We start from the raw sequence: 22,888 nt of genomic DNA on the forward strand, positions 1-22,888 counted from the left end.
CAGGATACCCAACTTACAGGGAATTTATTCAAACGCTACAACAAATAAATTTGATAACTTATTTACTTTATTTTGAAAAAAGCGCTTTTATTTTTTTGAATTTTTAAATATTTTTTTTCTATTTTTTTAATATTTATTTACAAGAATTGTATAAAGATAAAAAAATAAAGCGTTAGTTTCTAGTCTCCAGATTGTAAAGGACAAGCATGGAACGCCTGGGAGAAGTAGTAACAAGCCGGATTCAAAATGGCGGGGATGAGATACCCAGGATATCCACCTGACAAAAATGACAAAAGTCCAGGACTTTCCTTGATGCTTTCCCTGGCATTAAACACCGCAACTCATCCTCTAACTACTGTTAAAGTTCTAGTTCAGGTTAGTGGTAAGATATATATGTTTTTTTCACCTCAAACAGAGGTTTCTTTTGAGGATATATATGCAATGACAAAGTCAGAGTGATCTGAAGTACCATCTTGTACGTTTATAATATTCAGGAAAAGCTCTCAAATCTTTGCAATTTTATAATTTGAATCAATATATTCGTAAATTACATGAAATAAGGAATTAAAAATAATAATTTTTATGAACTTTGAGCAATTAATAATTCATTTTTTCTAGTCATTCACACTTCCTGTTTAACTTAGATAGCATGAATGAGCCATCCCACTCCAAGCCAAGATAAAATACCATGCATTGGTAGAACATTCAACCTATTTTCAGTAGCTGTCCAATACAACTATCTATAGTTTGAGATGTCTAGGTTTTTGGCATCTGTCAATCAAAGTTCAAAATTTTCACACACATTAATTACTATCCCATGGTATTTTTTGATTTACAATAGTTACAAACCCAGACTTGTGGGGTGTGTTGGACATGTTAGTGTAGAAATGGTTTTAAATCTATGACTGGGGGGGGGGGGGGGGGGGGGGGGGGGGACAATAGCAAATCAGGGAGTGTGATGTTACAAATAACTATACATTATTATAACACATTGATCCATATAATCTAAAAGATTCATTGTCAAGTATCATTTGATAGAGCTTTGCTTTTGCTTCAGGTTGGTCATGAACCCTTGCCAGCAGTTGCTTCCAAAACTATTTTTGGCAATCCGGTGATGAAGCTTCCTGGCCTACTTGAATATGGTAACGAACACCATTTCTTAATAATTCATTTATTTAAGCCCCAATACACTTTAGAACCTCTGACTTGAACTTGTGTGCAACCACAATGAAAGACAAGTTTTGCAATTTATATAAATATATGTAAGTGCTATATATGGGTTTTGCACCATCAAGTGCCAGTGCCAATGATACTGCTTAGGCTGCCTGTGGTTAGATGGCAGAATAATAAAATCCCTTTGCTCTCAGGAATTAGATTTTTTCTCATGTAAAACGATTGCATTGTTCCTGCCATCTAAGGTAGTTATTGTCATTTTCAGTTTGATTAGTCATAGATGTTCTTATAATGCTGAAGTTTTCTGATCCCAATTCCTGGATCCGTCCTGATTGTTTTGATCAATATCATAATGGTTATAATTAATGAGTTATTATTATTGCTAATGGTCAGGCAAACACATCAAGAAGACAGATGGTTTTTTTGGACTTTACAGAGGACTTGTACCGAGGTATACATTCAATCACCTTACCTGACACCCCTTCACATTTTACATGCAATTTTCAATGAATCTAGCCTTTACGACAGAAGAGACTATTGAATAACTCTTTCCAAAATGTTTTTCTATTTTGCAATCAACCCTTTGTTTATAACTTGACACCCCCATTACCATATCCACCCGGTCAGCTCAGTTGGTAAGAGCATCAGACTTTAGTGTAGGAGGTCGTGGTTCAAGCCTCAGCCGGACCAACACTCAGGGTCTTAAAATAACTGAGGAGAAGGTGCTGCCTTTGTAATTACATCTGCAAATGGTTAGACCTTCACGTGGCTCGGATGATCACGTTAATGGTGGTCCCATCCCTAATTAACTAGAGATGTTAACAGAGGAACACAAGTTTATCAGTTGAATTACTGTCAAGTGTTATCCTCTATAAACAAAGTTAATTTATTTATTTTATTTTATTTTATTTATCCATCATGCACTGACTTGCACGCCTTTACTGATGCTAATTAACACTTTTACAGAATCTTAACCTTAATATTTTATGATTATTTCAACATTATATCTAAATGCTAAAAATTCTTCCAATATGATTTTTTGCTTGTAGATTAGTCTGTGGGGTCATTGGCTCTTTTGTGAATGATGCAACATTAGAGGTAAGTGTTTCTGAAAAAGTGTGGCCAAAGAAAATATCCATACCTACTCCATGAAGGGGAATTGGAATTTCTAAGTGGTGGGGAGGGTCTGAGGTGGGTACGTTGCATCTATACCTCTGCCATGAAGGGAATTGGAATTTACAAGGAGTGGGAAGGGACGTCTGAGTAGGGTACGATTTTATGTTTTATGTTTTACCCCCCAAAACTCTATAACTCTGTTAATGGAAAGGTTTGGAATTTCCAAGGAGTGAGGAGTGTCTTCAGAGAGTATACATGTATGTTTTGTAGTTAAAGAAAATATCCATACCTGGATCCCTTACAGGGCTTCTCAATCACCTATGTGAAATCGTACAATTTGCCATCGTGACAAAGTAGGTTTTGGTGGACTTCAATCAATGTGTTTCCATGACATTCCATAGGAACGTGCCCTTAAGAGCTTTGTGTGTTCCGATAATGCTTGGAAACACTTTGATTGGCGTCCACCAAAACCCTATTATGTCTCTAAATTTTCCCCCACTATTTCGTGCGTGCGATTGAGAAGCGCTGTAAAGAGGAACATATCTTATCGGTGTCTGTAGTTTCTTTTTACTCATTAAGACTAATTCTTTTTTTTTTACCAGGCTCTTCAAAGTAAGGATGATCCATTAAGTGAATCATTTGGTCTTGAACCAGTAGAGAAGGTATGCATAGACTGACAAACTTCAATGAAGATTCACTTGATAATTCTAAAATCAAAATCATCTTTCATCTTTTCGACTCATTTTGTAGGAATTTAAGGATGAAGTAAAGGATTTTACTATTGAGGTGTGTTCATGATTCTCAGAAGTATCAACATTTGTATGATTTAAATTTATTATGAGATGCAAACATAGTGATTATGATAATATGAACTTCTATCATGAAGTCTTGATAACTAAATAATAGGCTGTTGAAACATGAAAAATGCTCTGGTAACAAAAGTTTTTTTGTCTTGTCAGACATGCAAGCAGACAGCGGCAAAGTGTATAGCAGTGATGGTATCTCATCCCTTCCAAGGTGAGTCATCCCTGAAGTATTATCAACAAGACACTGTAGCGTTTCATTGAACCAACTAGTAGGACGTTAGTTAAAAACCTTGCAGGGGGAGGAAAGGGGATTGCTGGAAATTTACTAAACTCAACGTAACATTTCAGTAGATATGACATCTATTCAATAATCATTTTCTTGTCTTGATCCTTACTGTAGTTATCACTGTTCGAATGATAGTCCAGTATGTTGGCAAGGAGACTATTTACAGGTGAGACATCTAATGCATTTACCACTCCTGGGTGGACAGCTTAATCCCTAACATACTTTGCTTGACCCAATTTATAAGGCAGGCGATAGATCGAATTAGAATTTAGAAGTTGAATTTTGTGGAGGGAGGAAAAACCGGAGAACCCGGAGGAAATACCCTCGAAGCACAGGAGAGAACCAACAAACAACTCTACTCACATACCTGTACAACAACAAACCGGCCAGGGCTTGAACCTGGGTTGCATTGGTGAGAGGCAGCACATCAGCAGCGCATGCAACCTGTGGTCACGTGATAAGAATATTATACCTGTATGCTGAATGAAAGGAAACGTCTGTATGCTGTAGTTGCATTTCTTTTTTCTTTTTAGTGGAATGTTTTCCTCAATCAGAGAGGTGTTTAATAACCATGGGATTTTTGGATTCTTTGAGTAAGTACTTCATGATCATCATCATCATCATCATCATCGTATCATCATGTGTCATCATCATTAAGATCATTATCATCACCATCTTCATTGTCATCAATGGTCAAGATTGTCACTAGTGCCATCATCACTGTCATCATCATAATCACTAGTACCATCAACATCATCATTATTGTTATTGCATTTCACATTTTCCAAACTGGTAGCTTACATGCCCTTATTTCTTCTCCTTCTTCATACAATTTCATATATGTTTTTTTATGCTTTTAGTGGTGTAGTTCCAAGATTAGTAGGAGAAGTGCTGTCACTCTGGATCTATAGAACTCTTCATTTCTTTATTACTCAGTATGGGCTGGACAAAGAGGTAATTAACTATTCTAGGTACAGACCCCTTGGAGCACTTTGGAATGCAGCTCAATTTGGAGGACATAACAATAGGTTTCCAATTCTCAGGAGATTGAAATTCGTTTGTTTTATTCTCCATATTGAGCTGCTTTGACATCACATGCAAGGGGTCTGTTGTAAGTAACAGTAAGGAAGTGCACAGACTGTTTTTCTTTCTTTTCTACATGTCAGATGGCGGCAAGAAAAGAAATCAACATTTACACCACAGCTCTTTCTCAGGTAAGACAGCAAAAAATATCACGGATCCCCGCTTCCCCCACCCCTAAGAAAAGGGAATGACCAATAAATAAGATTTCTGGGTCCAGAAAACGAACCCAATTTAGGTGGAGAAACCCTCGAATCAAGGAAGAAACCTAACAAACTCTACTCACATGTGATGCTGAGTCCAGGAATCAAACCCAATTTAGACCCAAGAGAAAAATCTGAAATCAAGGGAGAGACCTTTAAAACTCTACTCACATGTGATGCCAAGTCCAAGAATTGAATCTGAGACCCCAAGGGTGAGAGACGAGTGTACTACCACTACGACACCCTTGATTCCATTATTGTTTGTTAAAAAAAGTACATATAAACCTTTGATGAAATATTGAATTATGGTTTAGGTTGTTTACCTCAAAGCTAAAGACTACCTTTCATTCCCTTCCCTTTTGCTTAATGCATGATTTTTGTCGTCATTATTTCAAGTGGCTGTCAAGTCTTGTCACCTATCCGTTCACTCTGGTATCTAACGTCATGATAACTAATCATGTTGGGTGAGTACTTTTTAAATTCATAGTATTGTTGAAAAAAATGTCCGAGTTTCATATGCCTCAAATTTTGAGCCTACAAAAAAAACTCTCTCCGTTATTTATAAATTCACTTGTGTTAAAAATACTAAAACACTTATTCGCCTCAGACTCAGTGAATATCGGGGAATATTTAATAATGTATATTATTATCTATTTGACAGTCTCGTTGCCGGGGAACCGCCAGCAATGCCTGTCTACACTGACTGGGTTGACTGCTTCAAGCAACTGCGATCTTCTGTAAGTTTATGAGATCTTAATAATCGAATAAGCCCTCGCATACTGATTTACTGTGTGAAAATTTCATGGTTAGTATGCAGGTCAATCAAATCACGTTACTAGAATATCTTCAGTGAAATGTGGATAATTTGCACATTGCATTTCTATCCTCTATCGGTACAGGTACAGGTGCATTAGAAAAACACGAAGATGTTGTTTCCAATCGAGTGGAAAATTTGCACATTACACTTCTTTTCTGTTGGAGCCACTCCTTTTCTGGAGTTCCACAGGGATCCATCCTTGGTCTTAAATAATTACATTACAGCGATATGCAATCTTGAGATTCTTTATTAGATCTTAGGGATTATCTTAAGTTTTAAAGCAAAAATGTTGTTTAGTTTTGAAAGTTTTCTAATTCAAGTTCAATCCTTTTCTGGAGTTCCACAGGGATCTAGCCTTGGTCCTAAATAATTGCATTACAGCGATATGCAGTTTTGATATTCTTTATTAGATATTAGGGATTATCTTACGTTTTAAAGCAAAAAATTTGTTTAGTTTTGAAAAGTTTTCTAATTCAAGTTCAATCCTTTACTGGAGTTCCACAGGGATCTAGCCTTGGTCTTATACAATTACGTAATGGTGCGAGATTCTTTAGATTATTTTACGTTTCAAAAAAGATGTTTAATTTTCTAATTCAAGTTCACGTCAGTAGGTTTAATATTTCGTTAACGAGTTCGTAGATCACAAAATCCTTCAGAACATTACTTGTAAATAAAGAGAAGATCTTCAACCTTTCTTCAATTTTTCGACGTTTCAACTTTAAGATTCAATAAGTTTATAAAGAAGCAAAAGATCAAAAACCGCTCACACCATTTAATTGTAGTTTGTCTTTTGATTTTTCTCATGGTGAAATTCTTTTGGATATACGCGCTAAATCCAATGAATATTAATTCACCTCTATTGAACGTGCCCGATTTGTGTTTAAGGCTGCGGCATTGTTTCAAACTAAAAAATCGCTTTCAAATAATATCATTTTCTAAATCTTTATTATATGACCTAAAACGATATATAGTTTTATGGGGTTTTGTTTACCAGTGGTAAAGTGTTGCGTAGAGAGAGTCTTAAACGAAACATACCCCTGGAGGTTTCCATTAACCATTAATATTTCGTTAACGAGTTCTTAGATCACAAAATCCTTCAGAACATTCTTTAGATTATTTTACGTTTCAAAAATGCTTTTTATTTTCTAATTCAAGTTCACGTCAGTAGGGTTAATATTTCATTAACAAGTTCGTAGAAAACCCTTTACTGTTCTGAAGTGAAGGGAACTATTCCGTATTTGAACTAATTAGCATATCACACATTTCGCTTTATGTCTGCTACATCCTCGGTAACCCGGTGGTAAAAATCTGTCGCTCGTTTCTCGCTACCAGAAAAATTCGAGTATTTCGTCTTTTATGCGGTAAAACATTAACCGGCATTGAAATTTTTCGACGTTCCAACTTTAAAATTCAATAAGTTTATAAAGAAGCAAAAGATCAAAAACCGCTCACACCATTTAATTGTAGTTTGTCTTTTGATTATTCACATGGTGAAATTCTTTTGGCTATACGCGCTAAATCCCATGAATATTAATTCACCTCTACTGAACGTGCCCGATTTGTGTTTAAGGCTGCGGCATTGTTTCAAACTAAAAAATCGCTTTCAAATAATATCATTTTCTAAATCTTTATTATATGACCTAAAACGATATATAGTTTTATGGGGTTTTGTTTTGTTGAGTCTTAAACGAAACATACCCCTGAAGGTTTCCATTAACCATTAATGTTTCGTTAACGAGTTCTTAGATAACGAAATCCTTCAGAACATTCTTTAGATTATTTTACGTTTCAAAAATGCTATTTAATTTTCTAATTCAAGTTCACGTCAGTAGGTTTAATATTTCGTTAACGAGTTCGTAGATCACAAAATCCTTCAGAACATTACTTGTAGATAAAGAGAAGATCTTCAACCTTAGTGCTCAGGATCTTGCCATCCTTTGCTGTGGATTTGTCTTTCATCACTTGTATGATCTCGTCAACTTTTTCCCTGTCTGTCGTTGCGCGAAAATTCTTTGTTTGGGTCAAGAAGTCAAGAAGAAGATTGCCCTTGACAGAATTCTCGTCAAAACTCTCGGTGAAATCAATAAAGTGCTCTCGAGTGTAATGATCAACTTTCCATCCTCGCTTCTTGGCCAAACTCTTGATTATCTGCTCACAATGATCTTCATCTGTTGCCTTGCCATATTGCCCTGACCTCGTGTACCCTAACCTAGAGGTAATATTGCATGGAATATAATCACTACTAAGGTAAACTAAACGGCCATTTTTATTCAACTCGTTTTCAAAACAATGAACCAGGGTTTCTTGGATATCGAGGTGGTACATACTGTGTACAAAGTGTACAATATCGAATTTCGTGCGGGTTTGAAGATCTTTTTCTGCAAGTCTTTCTTGCATGTATTCTTCCCAAGACATCTGTCGCGCAACAAAGGTAGTTTGTTCACCAACTTGTAACCTTTGGATGTCTTGTTTATAGAGACTGATCGAGTGGCCATTGGGGTCGATAGCACAGTTGTATACCTTCGTATCTTTGTACTTCTGGTGGCTTGCTAGTTCTTTCTGAATGATTTCCACGATGTAGCGGTCTAGTTGTCCATTCCCACACCCAACGCTTAGGACATTAAAAATATCCTTCGGTTGATTGTCTTCGAGAATTGTTCTGACAACAGCTGGAAGATGAACTTCAAGGATTTCTTTATCCCTGGCTACCTCGTCTGACTTCTCTCGAAATACAGCATGAGACTTCTCGTAATAGTCGCCAGTATCAAAACATGTTTCTTCCATTTTTCCTGTGAAGTAATGTAGCTAATTTAATTGCGGTTGCAGCACTTAGTAGGTGCGAGGTTTCTTTTGAAAACCCTTCACTGTTCTGAAGTGAAGGGAACTATTTAGTATGAGAACTAATTAGTATATCACACATTCCACTTTAAGTCTGCTACATCCTCGGTAACCCAGTGGTAAAAATCTGTCGCTCGTTTCTCGCTACCAGAAAACCAAGCAAAAGAAGACCGACAGAATTCTACCCCTGGGTTACCGGGGATGTGTCTGCTGCGGCTCGGACGACGTTTTATTTTCTCGCTCCGGCTGAACAACCAGTTTGAAATCGGAAAACGTTATACAGCCAAGTAGTCACAGTATCGGCAAATTGGTTAGGATGGTGTTGCCTTTTCTATGTCAAGGTCATTACCTCTAACGGTTTTTATTGTACTGGGAGATGGATTTCAAGGATTCCTTTATCCCTGGCTACCTGATCTGACTTCTCTAGATGTACGACTTAAGACTTCTCGAAATAGTAAACGAATACGATTTTTGATATTTGGAGTATTTCGTCTTTTATGCGATAAAACATTAACCGGCATTGAAATTTTTCGACGTTCCAACTTTAAAATTCAATAAGTTTATAAAGAAGCAAAAGATCAAAAACCGCTCACACCATTTAATTGTAGTTTGTCTTTTGATTTTTCTCATGGTGAAATTCTTTTGGCTGTACGCGCTAAATCCAATGAATATTAATTCACCTCTATTGAACGTGCCCGATTTGTGTTTAAGGCTGCGGCATTGTTTCAAACTAAAAATTCGCTTTCAAAAAATATCATTTTCTAAATCTTTATTATATGACCTAAAACGATATATAGTTTTATGGGGTTTTGTTTACCAGTGGTAAAGTGTTGCGTAGAGAGAGTCTTAAACGAAACATACCCCTGGAGGTTTCCATTAACCATTAATATTTCGTTAACGAGTTCTTAGATCACAAAATCCTTCAGAACATTCTTTAGATTATTTTACGTTTCAAAAATGCTTTTTATTTTCTAATTCAAGTTCACGTCAGTAGGGTTAATATTTCATTAACAAGTTCGTAGAAAACCCTTTACTGTTCTGAAGTGAAGGGAACTATTCCGTATTTGAACTAATTAGCATATCACACATTTCGCTTTATGTCTGCTACATCCTCGGTAACCCGGTGGTAAAAATCTGTCGCTCGTTTCTCGCTACCAGAAAAATTCGAGTATTTCGTCTTTTATGCGGTAAAACATTAACCGGCATTGAAATTTTTCGACGTTCCGACTTTAAAATTCAATAAGTTTATAAAGAAGCAAAAGATCAAAAACCGCTCACACCATTTAATTGTAGTTTGTCTTTTGATTATTCACATGGTGAAATTCTTTTGGCTATACGCGCTAAATCCCATGAATATTAATTCACCTCTACTGAACGTGCCCGATTTGTGTTTAAGGCTGCGGCATTGTTTCAAACTAAAAAATCGCTTTCAAATAATATCATTTTCTAAATCTTTATTATATGACCTAAAACGATATATAGTTTTATGGGGTTTTGTTTTGTTGAGTCTTAAACGAAACATACCCCTGAAGGTTTCCATTAACCATTAATGTTTCGTTAACGAGTTCTTAGATCACAAAATCCTTCAGAACATTCTTTAGATTATTTTACGTTTCAAAAATGCTATTTAATTTTCTAATTCAAGTTCACGTCAGTAGGTTTAATATTTCGTTAACGAGTTCGTAGATCACAAAATCCTTCAGAACATTACTTGTAGATAAAGAGAAGATCTTCAACCTTAGTGCTCAGGATCTTGCCATCCTTTGCTGTGGATTTGTCTTTCATCACTTGTATGATCTCGTCAACTTTTTCCCTGTCTGTCGTTGCGCGAAAATTCTTTGTTTGGGTCAAGAAGTCAAGAAGAAGATTGCCCTTGACAGAATTCTCGTCAAAACTCTCGGTGAAATCAATAAAGTGCTCTCGAGTGTAATGATCAACTTTCCATCCTCGCTTCTTGGCCAAACTCTTGATTATCTGCTCACAATGATCTTCATCTGTTGCCTTGCCATATTGCCCTGACCTCGTGTACCCTAACCTAGAGGTAATATTGCATGGAATATAATCACTACTAAGGTAAACTAAACGGCCATTTTTATTCAACTCGTTTTCAAAACAATGAACCAGGGTTTCTTGGATATCGAGGTGGTACATACTGTGTACAAAGTGTACAATATCGAATTTCGTGCGGGTTTGAAGATCTTTTTCTGCAAGTCTTTCTTGCATGTATTCTTCCCAAGACATCTGTCGCGCAACAAAGGTAGTTTGTTCACCAACTTGTAACCTTTGGATGTCTTGTTTATAGAGACTGATCGAGTGGCCATTGGGGTCGATAGCACAGTTGTATACCTTCGTATCTTTGTACTTCTGGTGGCTTGCTAGTTCTTTCTGAATGATTTCCACGATGTAGCGGTCTAGTTGTCCATTCCCACACCCAACGCTTAGGACATTAAAAATATCCTTCGGTTGATTGTCTTCGAGAATTGTTCTGACAACAGCTGGAAGATGAACTTCAAGGATTTCTTTATCCCTGACTACCTCGTCTGACTTCTCGCGATATACAGCATGAGACTTCTCGTAATAGTCGCCAGTATCAAAACATGTTTCTTCCATTTTCCCTGTGAAATAATGTAGCTAATTTAATTGCGGTTGCAGTCCCTTAATAGGTGCGAGAGTTTCTTAAAAAACCTTCACTGTTCTGAAATGAAGGGAAACTACTAACAGTGCGAATCGAGAAACGTGGACACCTAGAAATATTCCAAGAAAGGTCTATTCTTCTTTGACCAATTAGAATTCAGATAACGGAAAGCCACCCCTTTTCCTTGCATTCCTGATAAAACCTTTGTAATAGTCGTAATAACCCTAACCCCATGCTAACATTCCTAGATCTGCCAGTGCTTAAGTTAGCAATTATTTTGATCGACGGAAGCCAGAGCCCTGGCTGTGTAATAATGACAAAAATAGGTGAATGGTATCAAAAACGATTAGGAAACATTTCTTATTTTCTAGTGCATCACGTGACAAGGCAGCCATATTGGCGTACCAAACAACAGAAACGTTCGCACAGTTTTTTCATAAAAATAGAGTTCAATTCCCGAGGTTAGAAAAGGTTTTGGTACATCGATATGGCTGCTGTGACGTCACGTGATAACGCTCTATTTTCTTGTTTTTATTCAATAGGGTGATCTTTGGAGAGGATCGAGTCTGTTACGACGAACAGCGAAAATGAACAAAAGAAAGTAACCTGCTACCCGCTCTACAGCAGTATTAGAATACGACCTACAGACTCGTACAAGGTTTTGATGATTTTTGTTGTTTTTTTAGTGATAATTACAAGCATGTTCGGTCAGATTTGTATCAAACATTCTTCATTCTAAACAATTACAATGAAGGGCCAGTTTAAATATAGTTTTAATCGCAAAAAAATTGTGTCAATGGTCTTGCCCCTCTCCTTTATTTGGTTTCTCGTATTAATGTACCTTGTACAACATGACTTACTATAGCAAAAAGGTTTGTACAAAAATAAATGTGGTCAGACTTTAGAAGTTTTGTTGGTTCGTTTTGATTAATAATCCTTATTTGAATTAAATGTCCAAGTCCTGTGTGACATCTAACAGAATGGATTCAAACACAAGAATTTTGCCAAGATATCCGTGTTGTGTGCAAAATACACACAGTGATTTCCTAATAAACATCTAATCTTCAAAACGGATTTTTCCTTTTAACTTTACCACCCAGTTTACCACTGGATGGGTTCGATAACCATTCAGGGACTTTACGCTTTGTCCCTTGAGAATAAGAGCTCTGATTCCTTATTTGCGAGTCCCCAGAAGCCCAACGATTAAATGAGTTGAAGTGGGTTGAAGTGCTGCATTGTTTTTCCAAGATTGCAATCACCATCTTGATGTGTCCATACGTGATTTGACTTGGTAGTTTCTCTTTGATAGCGGAAAGATTGCTGATGTCTAAATAGAAAAAATCAGTGAGAGAAAAAAAGAGATGAGACGACCCAGACGCCTCCAGATAAGTGTGGCACATTTTCTCGTGTTTTGACTTCTGTCCCGCATCAAACTTCAAAGATCAGAGGTAAAAATAATTGGACCAACGGAAGCCAAAACATCTAGTTATTTGGAAGATCTCGAAGTCGCGGGAACATGGAAAAAAAACCGTCCATATAAGCTTATGTTCACTGCTCGATTTGGCGGGAAATTGTCACGCGATTTTGTATACCGGCCTTTCGCAACAAGACTACGAGAGGCAAATAAGCGGCTGGATTATTAGAGCAAATGTCCAACAATATTCATTCCGTATGAAGTAATCTCACGGGCTTTGATTGGTTGAAAAAAAAGCCGTCCATTCTCCCAGTGCCCAGTTGTGCCATTAGACTATCATAGATGGAAATATCTCGTGTACCTACCAGAATTGATTGGAGGAGATCTAATAACCTGTGTAACCTGTTTTATCACCTCTTCCGTCACTCCAACTGTACAAACAAAAACACAATACTTTAATAAATATCCTATACTTATAAGTGGAAATGACAACGGTCCCGGTCTACTCACGTCGTTTGTAGTCCACAGGATACCCAGCACGGAAAGCATCCGTCAAGTGATTCACTATTGTTCCTTCTACTAAATTCCTCGCTTTAGATATTTCTTTCTGTAGAAAAAAAGCATTAAGAACCAAAGCAATACTATGATTGAGCGAGCATTTTTATTGGATAAGCAGTGATCTCGCTCACTCTGATTGGTTCACGAGATGTCTTACTAGTACCGTGACCGTGACGGTAATGTTGGCATTTTTTATGATCATTTATCTCTCGCACTGTGATTGGTCTAAACTTAATTGACCGTATCGTGTCGAAATCTACTCTGAAAGTAGTCTACACCAAGTCTCTTTACAAATGAGGCTACCGTTGCATGACATACAATTATTTGTAAACAAATTCTATAACTAACTTACCACAGACATATTCTTTTCGTGAAACCAGTCATAAGACGTGTGAGTTGTGTCACTTATTTCCCGCAGGAGGGTACCCATGGGCTCTTGTCTTGTCTCCTGATAAAAGCAAAACACCTCATGACACCAATTCTACATCCAAATAAAAAGTTTTTTTTGTTTATTTTCAATACCAAAAATTTTTGTATAGACTCCTCGCCACACGTCAGAATGCAGCTCAGTTTGAAGGACACAACAATAGATTTCCAATTCTCTTGAGATTGATATTCTTTTGTTTTGTCCTCCAAATTTGAGCTGCTTTGATGTCACATGCAAGGGGTCTATTGTTTAAGTTGTGTATCCTTTGATATACAGTTGATATTTGTTAATATTTCAATACTGAAATGTGGCTAACCCTGAAGTAAATGAGTCTGTCCGTCAAGGTCTATAATCAAGAAACACAGCGTATACTAAGTTTTGATACCTGGGCTTCCTGTGGTTTCGCAGTTGCCATAGAGGTGTCAGTTTGATCAAGGAACATATTGGTAGAAAAGTTGTTCTCAGAACAGAATTCCTTGATACACTGGATAAGTTGATCTCCAACTCGTTCACACTGTCTCTCAGATATGCCGTCTATACGCAGTAGATTCTCCTTGTTGTCTGGTCTAAATAACGAGGCAATAAATGAATGAAAGGATGGAATGCTGGCTGGCTGGGATAGAATGGTACGTATAGATATTAATGGGTGGGTGGATGGATGGATGAGTAGGTCGATGGATGGATGGATGGATGGATGGATGGATGGGTGGGTGGGTGGGTGGATGGATGGATGGATGGATGGATGGATGGATGGATGGATGGATGGATGGATGGATGGATGGACAAACAAATGGCAAGCCTACTGACCTGTATTTAGTAATATCAAGAAGGTGTTTGTTAGTAGCCAACATGTAAGGTGCACAGTCAAGGTCATGTGACAGGTCAGCACGTTTCTTTAGCAGTGATGTATACAGGGCACCCTGAAACAGGAACGAAGCCAAGGTTAGAAGCACAGGAGTGAAAAGACTTGTTTACATATTAGTTTCCTTTGTTGTACTTTTAAATAGCAGTATTTTCATCATAAACATCATCATCAACACTATCATCATCAGACCACACCATCACCATAATGGTCATTATCATCTATCATCATATACATGTCAAAAACATTATCATCATTTATACATCGTCAGCATCACTTGAGGATTATCATCCATCATCATCATCATCAATACATCATCAAGTATTCAATACATCATCACCAACATCATCATCATCATCACCATCATCACCATCATCATCACCATCATCATCATCATCACCATCATCATCATCAATACATCATCACCATCATATGGATTATTTTCACATCATACTTGTAATTCCAGTTCCTTTTCATCTATAACTTTCACTTCAGGCTGCTCTGGTGTAGATAGTACTTTCAGTTGAGGTGTAGGGTTGCTGACTGAATAGGAATAGTAATTCCAGTCATTTACAGATGACGCTGGTAAGATCCTGTGAAACAAGAACAGCACCATGTAAACTTCACATCAAAAACCGGCACCAAAACTCTGGGAAACCACTTTTATTCGCATAATACTTTGTGCTTGACTCCTATGTAAGATGTAAGATGTATATAACTATATTTAACGTTGAATGCAGCGAATGATTTCTATTTCTTTCAATCCAGTAGTTGATTTTTACGGAAGCAGGAAAATTGATTGGAATTAAGACACACACCTTGGAACAGGAGGAGTTGATGGACGTTCAAATGATTCAAGATCCTGTAGAGACATGAATAAAACAGCTCTAGTAAACTGAAATAACAATATTCTTTTTTTTTATGTTACAGTCTAACTTACTGACAGATATTACAAAATTCTCAAAATCTTTTAGTTTTCCCTCGGGTATCGTTTTTTTGCACTTGAGAAGACCCAAAAATAATATGGATAAAACCTGAACAAGGAATCTTATTCTCAAAGAAATTACAAGTGGTCTGAAGTGGGAAAATATTATGCTCAAGTCTATCAACTACTGGTTATGAGTACAGAGAAATACAGCTAAAATGTCTCACCCTGGATGGTGTCAATTCTAGTTTGACAGAACTGTCTCTTCGACTTTGTGAAAGCCATCGTTCTCCTTTAGCTGTTAAAAACAAATGTGATGAAACATTATGGGGTTTATGTAAATTAGCTAGCACAAGAGAATATCAACTAAGAGGAGTCATAGCACTCTTTGATGCTATTTTTAGAATCTTCGATGCTATTTTTAGAATCATTCAGTTGATCGTTCGTCTTTCTGCACATGCATACTGTGCACGCTCTACCTTGCCTGCTCATGTTCTCTTTTGTTCTTTTAAAAAAACGTAAGCAAACAGCGTAGAGCGCGCGATTCTAAAAGTAGCATCAAACGGTGCCTATGATAGTTACAAGCAGGAATACCTTCTCTTAGTTCATTTTCTCTTGGCTAGCAAGTACTATTGCCATCCTAACATACCTGAAACAGCCGTTAGACTCCCATATCCACCAGGGTTTGACTTTTCCTCCAAAATATTCTCTGTCATTAGTTGTCTTGCTGTTGGAAAAAACTTCACAAGATAAACTGCTAGGCAAAAAGCATTTTCATGTTTCATGTAACATCACAGCGAACATGTTATGTTTATGCAAAAACTGTGGAGAAAGTTTCTAATGTTTGGTACACCAATATGGCTGCCTTGTCACAAGAAAATACTATAGCTTGGACTAGATGACAGTTATTTCTTCTGGTTTTCCAGTTTTCATACCTTCACAAAAACCATCTTCTAAATTTCACTTGCACATGGTCTGAAATCAAAAAACATAATATGCCCTAGGTAAGGCTTGTTTCTACTCACCAAAACTCTTCCACCACTTCTCGTTGTGACAACTAAAAAAAGAACAATAATAAAATATCTAAATACTGTTCAAATAAATTTCCCAAAGGAGAAATTTTCAATCGTTTTGCTATCCAACATGGCTGTTGTGAAACCACTCTATATATGAAAAAGACTACTAATATTGGTATTTACAAGTAACCTTAGAAACCAAAAGCATATTGTATGACGAGACTCTGTGTAGGAATAAAGGTTATTATTATTAAACAACAGTGGTTATTCGAAGGACAGCTTACCTGCCACTTCCATACTCCTTGAGTCTTGTAAATCGTTGAGGGACTTTTTGGTTAGTCTGAAACAAATGAGAATCTTCACTGTATTTTACGTCATATCACCCAACATTAGCCAACCTCATCTGACATGTTCAAATCCCAGTTGACTCACTATTCTGCACCTAATCGGAATTCTCAACCCAGCCAATCTTACTGGACCCCATCACATCTTACCTCACCCCAACACACCCCACCTCATCCACCACACCACACATCACCCTACCTTACCCCACTACAATCACCCTATATCATCTCACTGTACCTGACCCCAACCAACCTCCCCACACATCACAAAGCCCCATCACACCCATCTGACTTTAACTGATTTCAATCATTTCACAATGTTATTTTATAACGGAAAATTTCATCCTTCCATCTTGCGTTATTTATTACTTACAGATCCTCTCAAAAGATAGACAATCATTCCTATTCCATATTTGCCACTCCCAACAGCCTTAATAAAAAAAATTAATATCAGGTTTGTTAGCGTGCAAGAAAAATGACCACTCATCATGAGTCTTTCTTGCAGCTTACTGGTACAGTTTAGGGGCGGATCTAGGATTTTATTCAGGGAGAGGTGCTGCGCACGAAGTTAACCCAAGGAGGGGTCCCAGGTTGAACATCTTGCCAAGATTCTTGCAAGATCTTATAAAAATCTTACAAGATCTTAACAAAGATCTTAAGCAAGATCAGGCAAGATCTTGTACCAAGATCCTGTAAGATCCTGCAAGATACTGCATAAACTTGCCAAGATCATGCAAAGATCCTGTAAGATCAGGCAGGATCTTGCCTGATCTTACAGGATCTTGGCAAGTTTATGCAGTATCTTGCAGGATCTTGGTAAGATCATGCCAAGATAAGACCTGATCTTACATAAGATCTTGGCAAGTTTATGCAGTATCTTGCAGGATCTTGGTAAGATCATGCCAAGATAAGACCTGATCTTACAGGGTCTTGGCAAGTTTATGCAGTATCTTGCAGGATCTCGGTAAGATCATGCCAAAATAAGACCTGATCTTACTGGATCTTGGCAAGTTTATGCTGTATCTTGCAAGAAATGTACATGTTTTTTCAATGCCTTGACAAGATCTTCCTGGGTATTGTAAGATGTTTTAGGGTCTTGGCAAGATCTTCCAGGATTTGGTAAGATCTTTCAGAGTCCCTGGTATTGGGACTTACACCATAAGGCTTTAGGATCATGCCAATTAGATCTTTCAAAGATTGATTTGTAGCACTTAAATTAAAATATCCTGTAAACGAGTTGTCTAAGTAAGGATAAAACTTATTAGAGGTCTTGATCGAGAATAACTTTAATTGAAAAAAATTCAGAATCAAGAATAATAGATAAATTACACAATTTTGTTGCTGTCTAAAATAGTACATAATTGCATTCTTTCTATTTATATTGCTATAAGAAAATACATCTTCTTCAAGCATGATTTAAGAAATTGGAATATTATTAAGATCAAAAATTTACATGAGTATGCATATAATGTACCACTTAAAGAAATTATCTGTGATTTGTGTTGGTCAGGAACAGCAAAAACCACATTGCATAATTATTTTTGAAGAAAACCTTAATTTCCCAGACAACTAATGTAGCTAATTACGATAATATTTCTTATTAAAAAAAAAAAAAATGGAAAACTCAAAGTAAAAATATTTTCAAAACTTGATTATTGCAGCTAGGCAATATTTCAATCATAGTTAATAGAGGGGACCGGAATGGTTATGAAACTATTGTCATAGGGTGGCCTTTGTTCGCTTAATTTTGATGTTGAACAGTTCTTGACCATGCACAATGTTTGATTTATGCTCATCCGAAATAAGAAAACATAAACTTTGTTGATGGGATTGTCGAAAGGAATATTCAAATATCTCTTATAAATCTTTAATTATTTTGAACTAGCAGCCAAAAGAAAGATTTTGGTCTAATGTTCACTCAGCCATTGCCAACAATGGTAAAACAAAGGATTGTGCAGGGTCACGCTTGGAAAAAGTGAACAATAACCAATTACAACAGGTTTCATAACCATTCCCCTCTATTTGCTTTGTTTCGATTCAGGAATATAATAAAAATCAGAGAACTATTCATCATTGCTTTCTACCACTTTCTGATTCATCTGTAGTTTGCGTGCACAATCTCTGCATTTCTGATTACAGACATCAACAACATGCTGATGCATTTTCTGGATCTTTTCTTTTCCATAATTTGCATACAGCACCTCTTAAAAAAGAGAACAAAGAAAAATAAAAATTATTTTGTTAGATATTATAAAATATATATTTTCACTTCTTTAAGTCCCATTTTGATTTTTTATTTGGATGGCAAAAATGTTGGAGAAACACCATTTCAGTATTTTATTCGTGAACAAAAATGTTTTTGCTTTACATTTTCAAGGTACTCACCTAACATTTTTCCAATTCTCTCTTGGTCTAATTCTTTCTTTGATGACCTCTTTGAGGCAAACAGAATCCCCTGACTCATTTCTTCCACTGAAAAAAGTTTGTCCATTAACCTCAGGGCATTTTTGTGAGGCTCTCTTGCAGGTGCCTTCAATGTAAGCAGATTTATGCCATTGTGTTCCTGTAAAAATAAACAATATATATATTAATATGATTCTAGTTTCCTATATTTCCTAAATTTTAGCACATTGGAATTAATGCTTGAATCATAGGAGGAACAAGAGATACAAACATTTAAAGCCATCCGAACTTTAGAGTTTTGGCTAATTAGGTTCAAATTTCAAACTTGCCACAATCCCGCCTGCTCGTTTCTAAAGTGACCTATTGATTCAACAGGTACATACTACTCATATAAATAAGGGAAAAATTATTATGTTAGAAACTTACAATGTTTTGAAGAGCAGAGGCATCTGATAGGTCCTTTAATGATCCCATTGGTGTTGAAGGGCTTGGAGGTAAAGCACTAGATCTTGACCTATCTGGAGTTCCCTCATTCTAAGTTTAAAATTAAAAAAAAACCCCAAGTTTTTATGTTAATATTGTAGCCTGATTTTAGATGCGTTTTCTTGTTGAGATCCTCTTTCATTTGGTTGTAACAATTGGATATGTACTTGCCTTGGTTAATTTTGTCTTCAAAGCCTTCTCTAAGTCAGTCATCCTTTGATTCAGACTTGACATTTCCTTCATGAGCTTTGCAATGTGCACCTTGCACTCACAGCCAGGTTTAGGAATGTTGGCAATGGGCTGCAAGTTCAACAAAATAAAGTATTTTCAGAAAATTGTCAAAAATTAATGAGGTCAGGAATTGGATCAAGTGAAAATAGGAAATAAAATTAGAACATTTTGTTGCTTTATGCCAAATCCAAAAGAAAGAACAGGAAAATTAACAGTCTTAAAGGACTTTGCACTGTTATTTGGCTGTGACAATGATTTTTGAAATAGGTGTATAAAGCTTCTGCAATTACCGCATCCTCCAAATTCGAAACTAGCGAATACAGCCTTTCTCTTTCCTTCTCTGCTTCATCAATCTCTTCATCATCACTATCTGACTCTTCGTTTTCTGTTTCCACTTCAATAAGTTTCCTTTTTGGTTTAGGTGCTGTAACGGAAAAAAATGCATCAAATGATATGGTGGACATGTCTCCTTTTTTATTTTGATATCAAAGGAAAGATTTCAGTTAGATTGTTTATTTTAAACAAAAGCATATAAAAATACAATGCAAACACAACAATTGTGATCTTAGAAGACTTAAAAATAAGTTATTATTCTTACCATCTTCTCTAACCTCCGGTTTCTTATTTAATCTCTTGATAGTCTTCTCATTTGCTACAATAATTAAAAAAAACACTCTATAACTTGTTTTTAAGACTAGTTCTCAGTTCTCAATCACACTAGACTCTGGAATGGGTTCAGGTAGTCTTTATTAACATAAAACTCAATACTATGAATATACAGATAAAAAACATATATACATATATTTAAATCCTAAGTCTATATTGTTACAAACGTATTTACTATTATTCCCCTGAATAATAAGTCAACATCGAGAAAACAAAAATATTACACAATTAACTTTGAAGCGCCATTTTATAAATTTAGATTTTTAGCTTATTAACGTAGATTTTTAGATAAAGATACATAGTTATATATTTAATATATATTTCAATTTTCCTTATTAGTCAGTTTTTTCATCTTATAATTCCTTCTTCTTTGTAAGTATTATATATTAACATATTCATATTTAAATAATGGACAAATTCTATTCGTTTTTTACAATCTTGAAAAAATGTATAAATATTTAAAAATTATTGATTAGAGATTATTGTTATTATTAATTATTGATTAAAGACTATATATTTTTAGAGAAAAAAAATAAAAAATTATTTACACAATTAACTTTTGACTACCTCTATAGTGGAGTGGTGGGCAGGACAAATTCTATAAAGCGGTAGTTCGGTGTGTTATTCCTATCGCAAGCTAAGTGAAAGTGCTTCAGCTAATTAAACGCACTAATTAAGTATTAGCGTCCTTACTTATTATGTTTGCATATTACATTGATGTGCTAAAACGCCATATGATGGATCAATAGATTAATTAAATTCAACTTCCTGTTCCCATCCTGGCCCGCCTACAGATTTAGATTCATATTAACCTCTGTTAATATCCACTTTAAGCAGGGAAACCAAGGCAGTTTACTGCTGTGCGTACGTGGTGACATACACTGTACTCTGATTGTTCATGTGTATTGCCCAAATTTCCTTTCACAACAAATATTGTTGGCTCGATCAACAATGGATAAAAGAAAGAGTTTTTTACCTGGTAATTGTTTGCCAAATTGTAGAGCAGCCACTCTATCTAGATCACGTTTTGGACCTACAATGCAAAGAAAAAACAAGGATCATAAAGAACTTTACAAATCGTTTAAAAATTGTGGGTTTAAAATGCATGCAAGTATGCCTTAGTCAATGCCTCACATTGAGTCTCCAATTATTAACTTTTCATAAATCAGCAATGGGAATATTCTTACCAATATTTGTTAAATTTCCAATATGCGTTCGCGTGCCGCTCTTTACTTTTACTTTAGTCCCAATCGTCAAGTCTATGTCCGGACAGAGCACTTGCTTTCTGTCTGCCACCGAATAGGTATTATCATCGAACACTATCAGATAATACCGGTCTTCATTAACTGTAATTGATAGAATCATAGTTTTAATATCTACTACAATTAACCGCAATACAATCTGTTATTTTAAATTATTTCTACTCAGACAGATCCTAATCAACGCTTTTGAAAACTTCTAGGCATCAGCGCGGCATTCTTAAGGAAGAAGATCGCTGTATGCAACGCTTTTGAAAATCTTAAACGGCTAGGCATCAGCGCGGCATTCTTAAGAGAGAAGATCACTGTATGCAACGCTTTTGAAAATCTTAAACGGCTAGGCATCAGCGCGGCATTCTTAATAAAAAAGATCACTGCATGCAACGCTTTTGAAAATCTTAAACGGCTAGGCATCAGCACGGCATTCTTAAGAAAGAAGATCACTGCATTCAACGCTTTTGAAAATCTTAAACGGCTAGGCATCAGCACGGCATTCTTAAGAAAGAAGATCACTGCATGCAACGCTTTTGAAAATCTTAAACGGCTAGGCATCAGCGCGGCATTCTTAAGAGAGAAGATCACTGTATGCAACGCTTTTGAAAATCTTAAACGGCTAGGCATCAGCGCGGCATTCTTAATAAAAAAGATCACTGCATTCAACGCTTTTGAAAATCTTAAACGGCTAGGCATCAGCGCGGCATTCTTAAGAAAGAAGATCACTGCATTCAACGCTTTTGAAAATCTTAAACGGCTAGGCATCAGCACGGCATTCTTAAGAAAGAAGATCACTGTATGCAACGCTTTTGAAAATCTTAAACGGCTAGGCATCAACGCGGCATTCTTAAGAGAGAAGATCACTGTATGCAACGCTTTTGAAAATCTTAAACGGCTAGGCATCAGCGCGGCATTCTTAATAAAAAAGATCACTGCATGCAACGCTTTTGAAAATCTTAAACGGCTAGGCATCAGCGCGGCATTCTTAAGAAAGAAGATCACTGCATGCAACGCTTTTGAAAATCTTAAACGGCTAGGCATCAGCACGGCATTCTTAAGAAAGAAGATCACTGCATTCAACGCTTTTGAAAATCTGTTACCTTTGCTTGTTTCTTTCATAACAGTTCTTGAAGTCATGTTGAAGTGGATAAATGGTCGAAGCAGTTTTGTAATGCGAGAAGTTTTTTCCGTCGATGAAAGCACGTGTGCGTAATTTTTGACGTCCTATATTAGAGTTGAGCACGTGATGGCTTCTCGTTTCATTGGATAACCAATGAAATTGTTTCTTGTATGACGTCGCGTTTCATTGGCTAAAACGCACCAATGATTGTGCGACATTTCCCCCGCTATTT

General features: G+C 36.4%; 4 protein-coding genes across 4 annotated transcripts in view; 1 reads left to right on the top strand and 3 right to left on the bottom strand.

The window, feature by feature from the left end:
• Positions 1 to 215: 215 nt before the first annotated feature.
• LOC116290744 (mitochondrial carrier homolog 2) lies at positions 216 to 11,861 on the top strand. Its single transcript, XM_031697846.2, has 14 exons — positions 216 to 375; positions 1,058 to 1,142; positions 1,567 to 1,624; positions 2,223 to 2,271; positions 2,892 to 2,951; positions 3,040 to 3,075; positions 3,249 to 3,306; positions 3,496 to 3,547; positions 3,915 to 3,974; positions 4,242 to 4,335; positions 4,548 to 4,595; positions 5,061 to 5,128; positions 5,326 to 5,401; positions 11,497 to 11,861. The coding sequence occupies exons 1-14, from the start codon at positions 247 to 249 to the stop codon at positions 11,557 to 11,559; spliced, it is 936 nt and encodes a 311-aa protein (XP_031553706.1). The 5' UTR covers positions 216 to 246; the 3' UTR covers positions 11,560 to 11,861.
• Positions 7,095 to 8,589, bottom strand: LOC148909860 (histamine N-methyltransferase A-like). Its single transcript, XM_089032426.1, has one exon. The coding sequence runs from the start codon at positions 8,263 to 8,265 to the stop codon at positions 7,363 to 7,365; it is 903 nt and encodes a 300-aa protein (XP_088888552.1). The 5' UTR covers positions 8,266 to 8,589; the 3' UTR covers positions 7,095 to 7,362.
• Positions 11,752 to 22,888, bottom strand: part of LOC116290740 (bifunctional 3'-5' exonuclease/ATP-dependent helicase WRN) — a 35,548-nt gene continuing 24,411 nt past the window's right edge. The window contains exons 21-33 of the mRNA XM_031697842.1: positions 16,874 to 16,930; positions 16,441 to 16,496; positions 16,166 to 16,197; positions 15,790 to 15,867; positions 15,368 to 15,438; positions 15,034 to 15,077; positions 14,670 to 14,808; positions 14,161 to 14,273; positions 13,739 to 13,919; positions 13,279 to 13,374; positions 12,879 to 12,975; positions 12,734 to 12,799; positions 11,752 to 12,281 (exon numbers count right to left, since the gene is read on the bottom strand). Coding sequence (XP_031553702.1) covers positions 12,019 to 12,281; positions 12,734 to 12,799; positions 12,879 to 12,975; positions 13,279 to 13,374; positions 13,739 to 13,919; positions 14,161 to 14,273; positions 14,670 to 14,808; positions 15,034 to 15,077; positions 15,368 to 15,438; positions 15,790 to 15,867; positions 16,166 to 16,197; positions 16,441 to 16,496; positions 16,874 to 16,930 — 1,293 coding nt within the window. The 3' untranslated portion in view covers positions 11,752 to 12,018. The remainder of the gene's footprint in view (positions 12,282 to 12,733; positions 12,800 to 12,878; positions 12,976 to 13,278; positions 13,375 to 13,738; positions 13,920 to 14,160; positions 14,274 to 14,669; positions 14,809 to 15,033; positions 15,078 to 15,367; positions 15,439 to 15,789; positions 15,868 to 16,165; positions 16,198 to 16,440; positions 16,497 to 16,873; positions 16,931 to 22,888) is intronic.
• LOC148909861 (uncharacterized) lies at positions 17,952 to 22,828 on the bottom strand. Its single transcript, XM_089032425.1, has 9 exons — positions 22,637 to 22,828; positions 21,471 to 21,629; positions 21,260 to 21,316; positions 20,216 to 20,269; positions 19,908 to 20,041; positions 19,558 to 19,686; positions 19,330 to 19,437; positions 18,886 to 19,063; positions 17,952 to 18,703 (listed from the first exon to the last, which is right to left on the bottom strand). Exons 1-9 carry the CDS (start codon positions 22,671 to 22,673, stop codon positions 18,564 to 18,566), a joined length of 996 nt encoding a protein of 331 aa, XP_088888551.1. The 5' UTR covers positions 22,674 to 22,828; the 3' UTR covers positions 17,952 to 18,563.

This window comes from Actinia tenebrosa, unplaced genomic scaffold, assembly GCF_029948245.1.
Source record: "Actinia tenebrosa isolate PJP-AT-01 unplaced genomic scaffold, QUT_ActTen_1.0 PGA_scaffold1__47_contigs__length_23844297, whole genome shotgun sequence".
In the NCBI taxonomy this organism is placed as follows: domain Eukaryota; kingdom Metazoa; phylum Cnidaria; class Anthozoa; order Actiniaria; family Actiniidae; genus Actinia; species Actinia tenebrosa.

What these genes read in the sequence shown, in the direction of transcription:
- LOC116290744 (XM_031697846.2), top strand. Translation starts at nt 247, where the DNA reads ATGGCGGGGATGAGATACCCAGGATATCCACCTGACAAAAATGACAAA. An exon ending in GGTATCTCATCCCTTCCAAG is followed by an intron (nt 3,307 to 3,495) that starts GTGAGTCATCCC and finishes TCCTTACTGTAG; the next exon opens with TTATCACTGTTCGAATGATA. An exon ending in AGTATGGGCTGGACAAAGAG is followed by an intron (nt 4,336 to 4,547) that starts GTAATTAACTAT and finishes TCTACATGTCAG; the next exon opens with ATGGCGGCAAGAAAAGAAAT.
- LOC148909860 (XM_089032426.1), bottom strand. Translation starts at nt 8,265, where the DNA reads ATGGAAGAAACATGTTTTGATACTGGCGACTATTACGAGAAGTCTCAT.
- LOC148909861 (XM_089032425.1), bottom strand. Translation starts at nt 22,673, where the DNA reads ATGACTTCAAGAACTGTTATGAAAGAAACAAGCAAAG. An exon ending in ATTTGGCAAACAATTACCAG is followed by an intron (nt 20,270 to 21,259) that starts GTAAAAAACTCT and finishes TAATTATTGTAG; the next exon opens with CAAATGAGAAGACTATCAAG. An exon ending in CCTCTGCTCTTCAAAACATT is followed by an intron (nt 19,064 to 19,329) that starts GTAAGTTTCTAA and finishes TTATTTTTACAG; the next exon opens with GAACACAATGGCATAAATCT.